The sequence below is a fragment of the Oncorhynchus mykiss genome, chromosome 17, assembly GCF_057628025.1.
Source record: "Oncorhynchus mykiss isolate SJ-2025 chromosome 17, ASM5762802v1, whole genome shotgun sequence".
NCBI lineage: Eukaryota > Metazoa > Chordata > Actinopteri > Salmoniformes > Salmonidae > Oncorhynchus > Oncorhynchus mykiss.
The window spans coordinates 37,225,282-37,239,487 of NC_143038.1; the positions used below are offsets into that span (position 1 = coordinate 37,225,282).

The window sequence follows — 14,206 nt, forward strand, 5'->3', positions numbered from 1 at the left end:
ACAGACCTCGCCTTCTGGATGATAGCGGGGTGAACAGGCAACGGCTCGGGTGGTTGTTGTCCTTGATGATCTTTAAGGCCTTCCTGTGACATCGGGGGGTGTAGGTGTCCTGGAGGCCAGGTAGTTTGCCCCCAGTAATGCGTTGTGCAGACCTCACTACCCTCTGGAGAGAATTACGGTTGTGGGCGGTGAAGTTGCCGTACCAGGCAGTGATACAGCCTGACAGGATGCTCTCAATTGTGCATCTGTAAAAGTTTGTGAGTGTTTTCAGTGACAAGCCAAATTTCTTCAGCCTCCTGAGGTTGAAGAGGCGCTGTTGCACCTTCTTCACCATACTGTCTGTGTGGGTGGCCATTTCAGTTTGTCTGTGATGTGTACGTCAAGGAACTTAAAACTTTCCACCTACCCCACTACTGTCCCGTTGATGTGGATAGGGGGGTGCTGTTTCCTGAAGTCCATGATCATCTCCTTTGTTTTGTTGACGTTGAGTGTGAGGTTATTTTCCAGCACACTCCGAGGGCCCTCACCTCCTCCTTGTAGGCCGTCTCGTCGTTGTTGGTAATCAAGCCTACCACTGTTTGCGTCTGCAAACTTGATGATTGAGTTGGAGGCGTGCATGGCCACGCAGTCATGGGTGAACAAGGAGTACAGGAGAGGGCTGAAAACGCACCCTTTTGGGGCCCCAGTGTTGAGGATCAGCAGGTGGAGATGTTGTTTCCTACCCTCACCACCTGGGGTCGGCCCGTCAGAAAGTCCAGGACCCAGTTGCACAGGGCAGGGTCGAGACCCAGGGCTTAATGACGAGTTTGGAGGGTACTATGGTGTTAAATGCTGAGCTGTAATCGATGAACAGCATTCTTACATTGGTATTCCTCTTGTCTTGATGGGTTAGGGCAGTGTGATTGCGATTGCGTCGTCTGTGGACCTATTGGGGCGGTAAGCAAATTGGAGTGGGTCTCGGGTGTCAGGTAGGGTGGAGGTGATATGATCCTTGACGAGTCTCTCAAAGCACTTCATGATGACGGAAGTGAGTGCTACGGGGTGATAGTCGTTTAGCTCAGTTACCTTAGCTTTCTTGTGAACAGGAACAATGGTGGCCTTCTTGAAGCATGTGGCAACAGCAGACTGGGATTGATTGAATATGTCCATAAACACACCAGCCAGCTGGTCTGCGCATGCTCTTAGGACGCAGCTAGGGATGCCGTCTGGGCCGGCAGCCTTGCGAGGGTTAACACATTTAAATGTTTTACTCACGTTGGTTGCGGTGAAGGAGAGCCTGCAGGTTTTGGTAGCGGGCCGTGTCAGTGGCACTGTATTGTCCTCAAAGCGAGCAAAGAAGTTGTTTAGTTTGTCTGGGAGCAAGACGTCGGTGTCCGCAACGGGGCTGGTTTCCTTTTTGTAGCCCGTGATTGACTGTGGACCCTGCCACATACGTCTCATGTCTGAGCTGTTGAAATGCGACTCCACTTTGTCTCTATACTGACGCTTAGCTTGTTTGATTACCTTGCGGAGGAAAAGCTACACTTTTTGTAGTCGGTCATGTTTCCGGTCTCCTTGCCACGATTAAAAGCAGTGGTTTGCTCTTTCAGGTATGACATCACCAATGCACTTGCTAAGATACCCGCTCACCGAATCAGCGTGTACATCAATGTTGTTGTCAGAGTCAATCTAGAACTTGTCCCAGTCCACGTGATCGAAGCAATCTTGAAGCGTGGAATCAGATTGGTCAGACCAGCGTTGAACAGAACTGAGCACGGGCGTTTCCTGTTTAAGTTTCTGTCTATAGGTTGGAAGCAACAAAATGGAGTCGTGGTCCAATTTGCCGAAAGGAGGGCGAGGCAGGGCTTTGTATGACCTTAACGTAACAAAGAGTCACATCTCAGTAGGACACACAGCCAATGATAACTACATTTCATTATCAGATAACAGGTATGAGTCAGACTACATACGATTCCTCTAGAGATCCATGTAGTCACAGCATGTAACATACTCTCTAAGGCTCTAATGGTTACTGCTGTAAGAACCAAACCATGACATGTATTATTGCTCTATTGCATTGAATGCATTAGCTACTCTATCCCGCTAAATGATATGGTTTATTGACATTGCCCTCATATAGTTAGGTTATGTAAATAGAAGTGAATGTAAACAAAAAAAAGCTTGTCTGGCTGGGAGCAGACACAATCTCATTGTATAGTATAGCAGACATAGGGGGGGCTGGGTAGGTAGAAAGAAGAGAGAGAGAGCGAGAGAGAGAGAGAGAGAGAGAACAAGTAAAAGAAAGAAGGAAGCTTCTAATTGGGCCTGGAGACTCATGGAAAATAATGTGACATTTCCCTGACATTTAGCTGAAGGTGTAGCGGAGGAGCCAGAGGAATGAGGGAGTGAGAGAGCAAGAGATAAGGCGAGGGATTGAGGCAGAGATAGGAAGAAGAAGGGAGAAAGGGTGACGAAGGTACAGGGTAAGAAAACCACAGACAGAAATAGCAGACATACCGATGTCATGTCTTCATTGTTGTACTTTTCTCTTCTGTGTACTGACTGTGGACCCATGTCTACAGTATGCATAGAATACTGAAGGTCACAGCACTTCTTCTGCCTTAATGTTTAAAACTCAATAAAACATTGAATCACACAACTTAGTACTTGGCCAGCAGCCACTGGCATGGGATAACCAAGAAATGCAAGATTCTGGATGCACATTTTTTATGTTGTATGTAAGTCTGTAATGTCCATGTTAATGTTTTAAATATATGTCAATTGTTAAGTATTTTCATCTGTAATGTCTTTTTCATTATGTGTCGGACCCCATTGGCATCGCCTAATGGCAATCCTAATAAAAATCATAAAAGTAATAAATTCCCTCTCTCTCTCTCTCTCTCTCTCTCTCTCTCTCTCTCTCTCTCTCTCTCTCTCTCTCTCTCTCTCTCTCTCTCTCTCTCTCACACACACACACACACACGCACATGCGCACACACCCACACACTATAGTAGAATTCTGTAGAATACTGTAGTATACTGTGGAATCCTATACTCCACACTGTAGTATCCCTCGATCGTGTAGTGATTACTATGGACTTTTTTTGTATACTCTAAAATACTACACTAGACACTGTACTATCCCTCATGTATACTTACTTTAGAATGTTGTAGTAAAATGTAGAATACTATACTACACACTTTAGTCATGTAGTGATTATTATATAATTTTGTAGTATACTGTATAATTCTATACTACACACTATAGTATCCCCCTCGGTCATGTAGTGCTTACTTTAGAATTTATAGATCGATTGGCCTGCTAGCTAGCTTTACTGCTAGCTGCTAACTTTGTCAAAGCTGTTTTGATTTGAACGTGCTGTCCTTGGGGAACTCATGCTAGGGATTTCCTCTGAGGTTCCGCCCTCGATTGTACAGTGCTTAGTATAGAATTTTGTAGTATACTGTAGAACACTGTGAACACTACAGTAAAGTCTGCAAGAAGACTACAGTAAATACTGCAGTATACTACAGACCACAATTGGAATACATTTGTAAAGTTGTTGTTGTTGTTGTGTCATTCTCAACAAATTTCAAAACTGTTTTCTCATTCGTGGTTCTATTGTGTTTTTAAATAGTCAAATAAAATCAATCAACCAAGGGATACTACAGTATTGAGGGCACCCTTATTAGGGGAGGACATGCAGGAAAAGTATAAAAGCAGCCCGTAGTCACGTTAACGTCAGAGCTTTGTACCTGGAAGGCCATTTGTGTGTATCGGCTGTATAGCGTTATTGCTGTTTGTTTATTTCTGTGAGCAACCATTTTGTGACCATGCTGTCTTGAAGAAATGTCTGGGGCGTGGTCGATTGTTATGAATGGTATGTGTTGAGTTTGACCATCAGTGAATCTATTCATGTGTGACAACAGTCAAGACGTTCATTATGTAAAGCCACTGCAATAATTTCCTTTTGTTTTCAATTGGATTGTTTGGAGAGGCTTTTCTGGTTTGTGTTTCAGGCAGTTTATTGGCAGTGCCCTGCAATAAGGTGGCTGTCTTGAAGTAGTCATTTTGTATTTCTAAAATATCTACCGTTCATGTAAATTCAGTGGTTCACTGTTCTTTCTTTCCCGCCATCAGAAGTACAGTATCGTTTGTCACAGTTTTTGGTCACCTTGTGAACTTGGTCAGATGCTTTTCTGTGAAAGGACTGTTGTATTTCAGAAAGCCATCTGGTGGAAGTAACAGATCTAAATCCTGTCGCTGTACTCTTGTTGATGTGTGTCGTCTGTATCAAACAAGCAAAACCTAATAAACGTCGCTTATTCTTGATATCTGCTTCTGTACGGTTCCCCCTTCAATGGGCCTAGAACCTGTGTTGAATGTTTACATGTTACAATTGTAATAAACAATTTATATTTTTGTTAGGATGTTGTCTGCTCTGTTGCATTGCTCAGAACTGTTGACCCCAACTCAACCTGTCTTATGTTCAGGTCGAGGCCTTCCCCTCATTAAACCGTAACCGGCGAAGTCTGGTAGTTGTGCCATTTTAACTAACCCTAGTCAGCGAGTATTACTACAATATACTAAACACTACAGTAGTCATAAATACAGTATACTAGCCATGTCTGCAAAAATAATTCAGTAAATACTAGAGTATACAGTCATGTCCACAAAAACACTACAGTGAATACTACAGTAAAGTCTGCAAAAAAAAACCTACATGGAATACTGTAGTATATTACAGTCATGTTGCGGTGACTGTATTACCGCCACGAGTCATGAAGGCAGTCAAATTCCACATGACTATTTAGTTACGGTAATTAGGCTTCTCCAAGTTCTGATGCTACTGCTGGTAATTAGTAGCCTACCAAACGTTCTACCTGCCTGGTACTCAGCACTCTATTGTCCCTCTAATCCAGGCCTGAGCAATTCCAGTCCTCGGGGGCCTGATTGGTGTCACACATTTGCCCCAACCCCAGCTAACACACCTGACTCCAATAATTAACTAATCATGATCTTCAGTTAAAAATTAAATTAGTTTAAATCAGGTGTGTTTCCTAGGGATGGGGGAAAAGTGCGACACCCAATCTGGAGTACGGAAGGTCAATTCCAGTCCTGGGTGACAATATTAGCGAATCACTTGTGAATTATGTATTATCACTTGTAAATGATGCCCAGCATAAAAAACAATGCCTTTTTTGCAACTTTTTCTAATCATAGTCGCACACCTCATGTAGCCTAGCCAATAGGCCTATACGTTTTGATAAGGTTTGTATCACAACTGAAGTGGCCAAATAACTTTAATCCGCTTTACAAGGAGTGTAGAGCCGAACTGGCATACATAAGCAGCGTGTGAGTTTCAAGTTTGGGGAAGATAATTTTCACCATAAAAATGCACCTTTATAATAAAAGCATTACATGCATAATTGCATTTGCGGTGACTTTTGATAGTGGTGTTTTCCGCTAATGGAACATTCACGCTTATAGCCTACTACCATGTGCGCATTGCTGCGCTTATAAAAGAAATAGCCCAATAGCAGCGGTGGAAAAAGTACCCAATTGTCTTACTTGAGTAAAAGTAAAGATACACTGTACCTAAATAGAAAAGGACTCAAGTAAAAGTGAAAGTCACCCAGTAAAATCCTACTTGAGTAAAAGTCTATAAGTATTTGGTTTTAAATATACTTAAGTATCAAAAGTATTTAAGTATTTCAAATTCATTTTTTAGTTTTTTTTACATTTACGGATAGCTAAGGTTACGCTCCAACAATCAGACATAATTTACAAACTAAGCATGTGAGTAGTGAGTCCGCCATAACAGAGGCAGAGGCGTCGCCCCATGGGCCTCCCTGTTAAGCATTCAAAATGTAATGAGAGTCAGGGAAATTGTATGGAGTAAAAAGTACATCATTTTCTTTAGGAATATAGTGAATTACAAGTAAAAGTACTTTACACCACTGCCTAATAGTTCATCAACATTTTAAGCTAAATGTTCTGATCTACTGCGTCAACCACACTGCGTAAAAAATGATTTTTTTTTGGTGCTGGTGGTTGTATTCATTTGACATCTATCGCGTCCCACAACTGTCCCAGACTAAGTTTTGGAATAGTAAATTGATATGGCCTAGGGCTTTTGCTGTTCGTTAGGCCTACTCATCTTGTTGGCTGATGAAAAGTAATTGTGGACAGTTCTTCAAATATCTTCAATATGCACCTCGGAATTGGATAAGGACGGATGCAGTTGCATCCCCGATGTGTCTGTCTTCACTTTTAGCCTGTGAGAAAGACCCAATCATGCAATGGAGAGCCATGTGGGTGAGAGGTGATTTCGGAGCACACAGCACTCAGGGAGAAGGGCACAACGGCCACTGGCCGCAAAAGGCATGACTTTTTTAGGGTGCATTACGGCCACACAAAGGGGATGCCGCTGTGAAATTCTTGTCATTCTCAAGTGCTTGTCAAATTTTGAATCACTGACTGATGTAGTGTGTACAGCCTGCGAAAAAAAACACCAAAGAATAGCTCATGACTTTCAAGCAACTTTTTTCAAATCATAATTTGAGTCGCATCACGCAGCCTTACAATGTATCAAAACATACAGTGGGGCAAAAAAGTATTTTGTCAGCCACCAATTGTGCAAGTTCTCCCACTTAAAAAGATGAGAGAGGCCTGTAAAAAAAATCCAGAAAATGACATTGTAGCATTTTTTATGAATTTATTTGCAAATTATGGTGGAAAATAAGTATTTGGGCACCTACAAACAAGCAACATTTCTGGCTCTCACAGACCTGTAACTCCTCTGTCCTCCACCTGTTTGAACTTGTTATCAATATAAAAGGCACCTGTCCACAACCTCAAACAGTCACACTCCAAACTCCACTATGGCCAAGACCAAAGAGCTGTCAAAGGACACCAGAAACCAAATTGTAGACCTGCACCAGGCTGGGAGGACTGAATCTGCAATAGGTAAGCAGCTTGGGTTGAAAAAAATCAACCTATGGATCAATTATTATGAAATGGAAGACATACAAGACCACTGATAATCTCCCTCGATCTGGGGCTCCACGCAAGATCTCACCCCGTGGGGTCAAAATGATCACAAGAACGGTGAGCAAAAATCCCAGAACCACACGGGGGGACCTAGTGAATGACCTGCAGAGAGCTGGGACCAAAGTAACAAAGCCTACCATCAGTAACACACTACGTCGCCAAGGACTCAAATCCTGCAGTGCCAGACATGTCCCCCTGCTTAAGCCAATACATGTCCAGGTCCGTCTGAAGTTTGCTAGAGAGCATTTGGATGATCCAGAAGAAGATTGGGAGAATGTCATAAGGTCAGATCAAACCAAAATATAATATTTTGGTAAAAACTAAACTCGTCGTGTTTGGAGGACAAAGAATGCTGAGCATCCAAAGAACACCATACCTACTGTGAAGCATGGGGGTGGAAACATCATGCTTTGGGGATGTTTTTCTGCAAAGGGACCAGGACGACTGATCCGTGTGAAGGAAAGAATGAATGGGGCCATGTATCGTGAGATTTTGAGAGAAAACCTCCTTCCATCAGCAAGGGCATTGAAGATGAAACGTGGCTGGGTCTTTCAGCATGACAATGATCCCAAACACAATGCCCGGGCAGCGAAGGAGTGGCTTCGTAAGAAGCATTTCAAGGTCCTGGAGTGGCCTAGCCAGTCTCCAGATCTCAACCCCATAGAACATCTTTGGACGGAGTTGAAAGTCCGTGTTGCCCAGCAACAGCCCCAAAACATCACTGCTCTAGAGGAGATCTGCATGGAGGACTGGGCCAAAATACCAGCAACAGTGTGTGAAAACTTGGTGAAGACTTACAGAAAACGTTTTACCTCTGTCATTGCCAACAAAGGGTATATAACAAAGTATTGAGATAAACTTTTGTTATTGACCAAATACTTATTTTCCACCATAATTTGCAAATAAATTCATTAAAAATCCTACAATGTGATTTTCTGGATTTCTTTTCTCATTTTGTCTGTCATAGTTGAAGTGTACCTGTGAAAAATTACAGGCCTCTCTCATCTTTTTAAGTGGGAGAACTTGCACAATTGGTGGCTAAATACTTTTTTGCCCCACTGTGTAGCCCAACGTATGTAGAACAACTGAAGTTACACTAAATGAAGCATATAAGAATACCTATTTCTTTGTTAACAGCTAAACACAGAATAGCCGCATGTGCGCACTCCCTCAAATCGTTTGGAGAAAATATCCTTTCTATTTCATTCAGCTTTGTTCAATTGTATTCTTTGTACTATAAAATAATGCCACACAATTCGAAGCAAATCTTGTCTGCTAAATTAACTAGTGTAGCCCACAGCCATTTGGCATACCCCGATCAGGACCTAAAATAAGTATAACTCAGAGTAGGCTATTCTGTTCTTCTGAAATAGACTTCATTATCTTCATATCATGTTTCTTTAGTCCTGTCTAAAATAAGTAATGGATGTATTGAAAGGGTGTAGGCTGTATTACATGGATTTATTAGACTTTTTAAATGTAGATGTTCTGAAGGTCTGCGTCAGTGGCTTGTAGGAATCCAGGAGATGCTAAATGTGTTTATGTTATTTAGAGGTCAATTACAGTGAAACCGACAGTTATTTGCCTGACAATCACCGGCTGACAAAATTCCGTGACCGCCACAGGCCTAGTCATGTCCTCAAAAACACGACAGGGAATACTTTAGTATACTACACTCACGTCCGCAAAAACACGACAGTGAATACTATAGTATATAAATGTATATGGATTTGATCAATGACCATCTGTTGATGGGTTATTGTGTGTGTGTGTGGGTTTGTTTGTTTGTTCGTTTGTTCGATGATCCCAATATTAGCCAAGGAGACAGGTGGGTACACAGGGACCCAGCTTAAGATGTTGGTAAGACTCAATTCAACATGCACCAGCTGTATTATTAATGCTTTTAGTAGTTTGGCTTTGTGGTTTTACATTGGCCTTCTAAGCTAAATTAGGAATTGATAAACACTCCCACAATTATGTAGAGGCTGCTCTTTTTCCTGTCACATACACTACAAGTCTACAGACACAAGACTTTTATTGACTCCACTCAGAGGAGTGACATAAATGTACAGTGTGGCCAAACAGCTATCTGACCGGCAGCACTGCAGCCAGACATTACGTCAAGACATTACCGTACGTTAATGGCTTGTTAACTACACGGTGACCGAGCCGACTAAACTCAACTCCACGATTTACGATGGAGTTGAGCGGCGACTAGTGTGTGCGGACTGGAGCTCCGACCTCACATAAAATCACACTGTCGGTGTAATTGCGTGCTGAAATCTGTCATTTTTTGATAAAAAACGTAATTTGATGTGACGCTCGAGCTACAGTCCGCCCACACTAGCGGGCTACAAAGTGACCTTGCCTTGATGGAAGCACTGGTGTAGGAAAAATCATTTGTCTTATGATAGAAGCTTCAATAGTTCCAGTATCAATAACTTACAAGATATCAGTAACTTCAAATTGATATTTGGTTGGGAATTTGATCAGCCTGAAGTTTCAACATTGACTTATTCATTGAAGAGACGTGATTGAAGAGAGGCCAATTGCCAATATCAGAATAACTAAGACAGAATGGTATAATATCAACCCACCTACAGTGAGAGCCTGGATTTGTACAATCTTACAGTAGCACTACAACAAAACTTCAAGTTAACCTGATAAACATTGATTGTGCATCTCATTGATGCCTGTGTGAAGGAGCCATTATGCTGACACACTGGACGTACTAATCTCATCTACTCCACAGCCTGATTGTAAAGCACTGGCAGCTCTCACATATACAGTATCTCTCCACAGCCTGTGTGTGTGTCTGTGTGTGTGTGCGTGTGCGTGTGTGTGTAGTATCTCTCCACAGCCTGTTGGTTAAGTAATGACAGCTCTCACATACAGTACCATAGCTACTTCCTATAAAGCTTCAGAAGCTGTTATCAACTCCTGGTCTAATTCCATTTCCGAGAAGAGGCAAGAACAGCTACAGCTGAACAACAAAGCATTGTGTGCTCTCTCTCTTTCTCTCTCTCTCTCTCTCTCTCTCTCTCTCTCTCTCTCTCTCTCTCTCTCTCTCTCTCTCTATCTCTCTCTCTGAGCAGTGTAAAGGTATGGATGTGATCTAGCTCTAGCTGACCCATCCTGACATTGCCTTAGAGGAAGAAGTAATGAGCAGTACTGACTGAGCTCATCCATTCCACACCTGATCACATAACTACTGGGGCTCACGGTTGGGATTATGTTGAGATAACAACACAGCAAAGGAACAGTGGTTGTATTTCAGCAGGCCTGATAAGGTCCTAATATAACTTAACCCATCGTGATCATACAGAAGCTGACTGTTATGCTGAATTCTGATCGAATCATTGATCTATTAGTAGTCGCACATGTTGCATTCATCAAATCTCTCTCTCTCTCTCTCTCTCTCTCTCTCTCTCTCTCTCTCTCTCTCTATACATATCTATAAATTATGAAAGGAAGTCATCATTAACAAGTTAAATGAATTCTGTCCACATATGACATTTGGAATGAAAGGTTACCTTGGCTGCGACGGATGAACTAGGCTTTTCTAAAAGGTCCCAGAGTTTCTTTCGTTTGTCGGCACAACATGTGTTGTCGAACTCTTCTCCCTCTCTGTCGTTTAAGGTGTCTTGCTCTCTTTTGAGCTCCTCGTTCATCTGTTCTTTCTTCTGGTGGTATCTGGCCTGGCAGCAGGACTCCAGGTAGATCTCATCTATGCCCCAGTAGTCCAGCTCCTGACTGAACGACAGGGCGCACATCTCCTCCATCATGTGGAGCTTGCCGGTCCGGTAGAAGTTCAGAATGGACGTGAACGCCCCTGGGTGCCTGTCGAAAAAGTACTCGTTCTCGTCCAAGTTGTAGTCGTCACATACCTCCATGAGCGAGTCATGGGTGTTGCAGTCTCGTAGTTTCCCTAACCGGGTGCGCGGTAACCTATCCAACGTTCTCCAGAGGACCTCGTGTGGAAGTCCCCCAACGTTGAGCCGTACTCGGCGGTAACATGACTTGCTGCGGATGATGTCCACCGGTTCTGGGGGGAGAGATGCGGTCGACCGCGAGCCAGTCTTAGTCAACCCCATTGAGGATTTCTCCATTTTCAACTGTCAAGAGTTCCACCGAGTTCAACAGGCAAGATCCAGGCGGGGGTAAGTTACGGACTACATTTACGCTTGTGAATCTGGGAGGGGGGGGGAGTAGAGAAGGAGAGGGATAAAAGAGAGGAAAATAGGAATAATGTTAATGACAAGAGTCTCAAATGGAGCCAGTAGCCCAGGCATTCACAATGACCTACTCAGAACATTCCTCGAGCCATGCCACAGACTCATCGCCGACTCAGAGGAGTGAATACAAAGATGATGGTACACTCTTTTTTTGGGGGGGGGGGGGGGGGGGGGGGGGTTCTAGATAGAACCTCTTGGTTCTTTGGACGAGATTAAAGAACCCTTTACTAAAAAAGGTTCTAAACATACACCCAGTAAAGGCAAAGGGGAGAGGAGGGGGAGATTACATTAGTATTTTGCAATATTTTTTGCAGAGTTCGGAGTGGCAAACAGCAAGGTTCATACAAATCATGTGAACAATTCCACGTGACATTTTTTTGGTGCAATAATCAGCGAAAAATGTCAGAGGATAATAAAAAAAACTATAATCACGTGAAATTTTCACAAGTCAGACATGAGGTTTTTGGACACATGCATGATGTTTCACATGACTTTTTCCTGTGAATAAATCACACGTGAAAAACATATAATATATTTTTCATTTGTTCATTTTTCTCAGCACTCAGACACATGTGGTTTCCCAACATTCCACATGTGATATTATACATTTCACGTGTGTTTTTGTAACTTCTCCCACCGAAGAAGCCGACATCTTGACCATTCAACCAAGAGGCTACTGCAACATATTAACACCACATTTTCACATGTGAGCAGAACACTATTTCACCATCACATGTGAAATTGCGATTCCAGATGTTAAAATTGTATTTTCACGTATGATTCGTTTTCACATGTGAAATTGCAATTACACTTGTGAAAGTGAGAGTTTCTCATGTGAATTTTTACATGTGAAACAGCAATATTTCACGTGCAACTGCAATTTACATGTAAGAATTCACACTGAAAAAGTGGTGTTAACATGTGAACTCTAAATGTAATACATGTGAAAATGTGATTTCATGTGTGAAATTTAAGCTCAACACATTTTACGTTGTTATATTGTTGTAAGGGTAGCTAGACAGGAAAAAATGTTACTTTAATCAACCACTTTACAAGCTAGCTAACTCTTAAAGAAATGTAAACTTATTTTCTAAGAGCGTAATCTGCTCTGAGATCGAGGGTGCTGTCCTGTCCATGAATCCATTCTGAATAATGGGTCGGGACTCGGCAGCAGCTCAGGTGAGCGCTGTCCACTCTGCACTGGTGCTGAAACGACAGCGGGCGCTTTTCACCCGACTGTGAACTGAACTCGGGCGAGTTCCCTTGGGCAGGAAAGCATGCTTCGAAATATTTAATGCTGTTCAAATTGCTGTATAACACCTAGCAAAGCAGGTCATAAGTGATAGAGCCATCATGACACCCGAACGCTGCACTCAAGTAAACCCATTTTACCTTGAATAAATAATGAACTAGAGACGTTTGCGACTGAGGAGGCCATTTTAAAACATTCTGAAGAAATGAATGCATAAGGCTTATGTCACAACCATAAAGCTACTGATGCAGTACTTTCATAAATCAGGTGTTTTACCTGGTGTCTCTCTACAACTCAGACCAATGCGTTTTATCTCACCGTTCAAGATGAGTTCCCAAATCAGAACAAACCATCACCACCCATCCTTCTCTTACAGTACCCTACGGAACGCTTTGGACGATCACCGATCCATACAGTAGCAGGTGAAGGATCCTCCACAGTGTCAGTTGAATATTAATGTTGCAGCATGCTCTGTCCCACCCTCATTGATGAACCAGTTGCATGCATTTGCATTCAAAATAAGCTTTCAAAATCAAAGTAGCAAACCGTCTTGATTATATAAACATTTTGTATTTTCCATTCCTGACAATCAAATACTGTTGTGTCAACCAAGTTACAAAACTTACTTTCTCTCCACAGTATACGGTATAGCCTTGAGCTAAATTGCTGTGGTGGGCCAAATATAAAATGATAACTTGATATCGTTTTCTCCGTGGCCATTTTTTTGTCAATGAAGTCAATATTGTGGATTAATCAACCGTTATTAGAAACAGAAATAACACCATTTATCTGCCACGGTCTATCGATCTGGCTATGTGACGGTTGTACAGGCTACAAAACGTCCGAACGCACATCTTCAAAAAGCTGGAATTTTAACGTCAATGTAGGAACCTACCAACTCCCCTGCGATCCCCCGTGCTATGAACAACAATTCGTCAATGTTGTTTTGCATTTATTTTTTTGGCACATTTAAGAGGTTTAATTGTTGCTCATTTGTCATGCTGTGTGTAAATGTCTATTCATGTAGAGCAGGCCTATATGACTGTATTAAAAACTATGATATTAAATAAATAACAACAGCAATTTAACCATCTAGCAATACTTGCTTTATAAAGGAGACCAACAAATATAACCTGTTATTTGACTATTCGGAACAAGCCTCCCACATACCTTAACTTCAGGCTGGCTCATCCGACGGCAGAGAGAGGCATATATGAAAACATTCAATCGAAGAGGAAAAAGGAGGAAACGTCATTGGTTTATTAGCCTATTCCTGGGAACGGTTTCTGACCCATTCGGTTTCAAGCGGTGTTGCCTCGGTGGCACGTTGGATCTCCTCCGCCTTGGACATGGTTAGATAAGGGATCCTATACACTGATTTAGTCCGCCTACTATGTTACCCGCCCACTTTACTGGAAATAATCAACAATTATGTATATTGTGAATGCACACGGTTTTCTGCTCCGGGGTCTTCCCCCGTCCGCTGTCTGTGAGAAGGGCGGCGCGACTGGTAGCTGCGCAGGTTGATCCGTAGCGCGGCAGGCAGTTTCATCGCCCGGCTTCACATTGAGGCTTTTAACCCTTACATTACAGAACTAAGGACCTGCAATCTTATTCGCCACATGGAGTACTAATTCCCCCCCAATTCATCCAGACAGATATAATATAACTGCACTGAATTCTATC

The 14,206-nt window shown here is 42.5% G+C and overlaps 1 protein-coding gene across 1 annotated transcript in view; it reads right to left on the reverse strand.

The window, feature by feature from the left end:
• kcnb1 (potassium voltage-gated channel subfamily B member 1) overlaps positions 1-14,088 on the reverse strand; it is a 75,208-nt gene extending 61,120 nt beyond the window's left edge. The window contains exons 1-2 of the mRNA XM_021568795.3: positions 13,691-14,088; positions 10,567-11,225 (exon numbers count right to left, since the gene is read on the reverse strand). Coding sequence (XP_021424470.1) covers positions 10,567-11,142 — 576 coding nt within the window. The 5' untranslated portion in view covers positions 11,143-11,225; positions 13,691-14,088. The remainder of the gene's footprint in view (positions 1-10,566; positions 11,226-13,690) is intronic.
• Between the last annotated feature and the right edge of the window lie 118 nt (positions 14,089-14,206).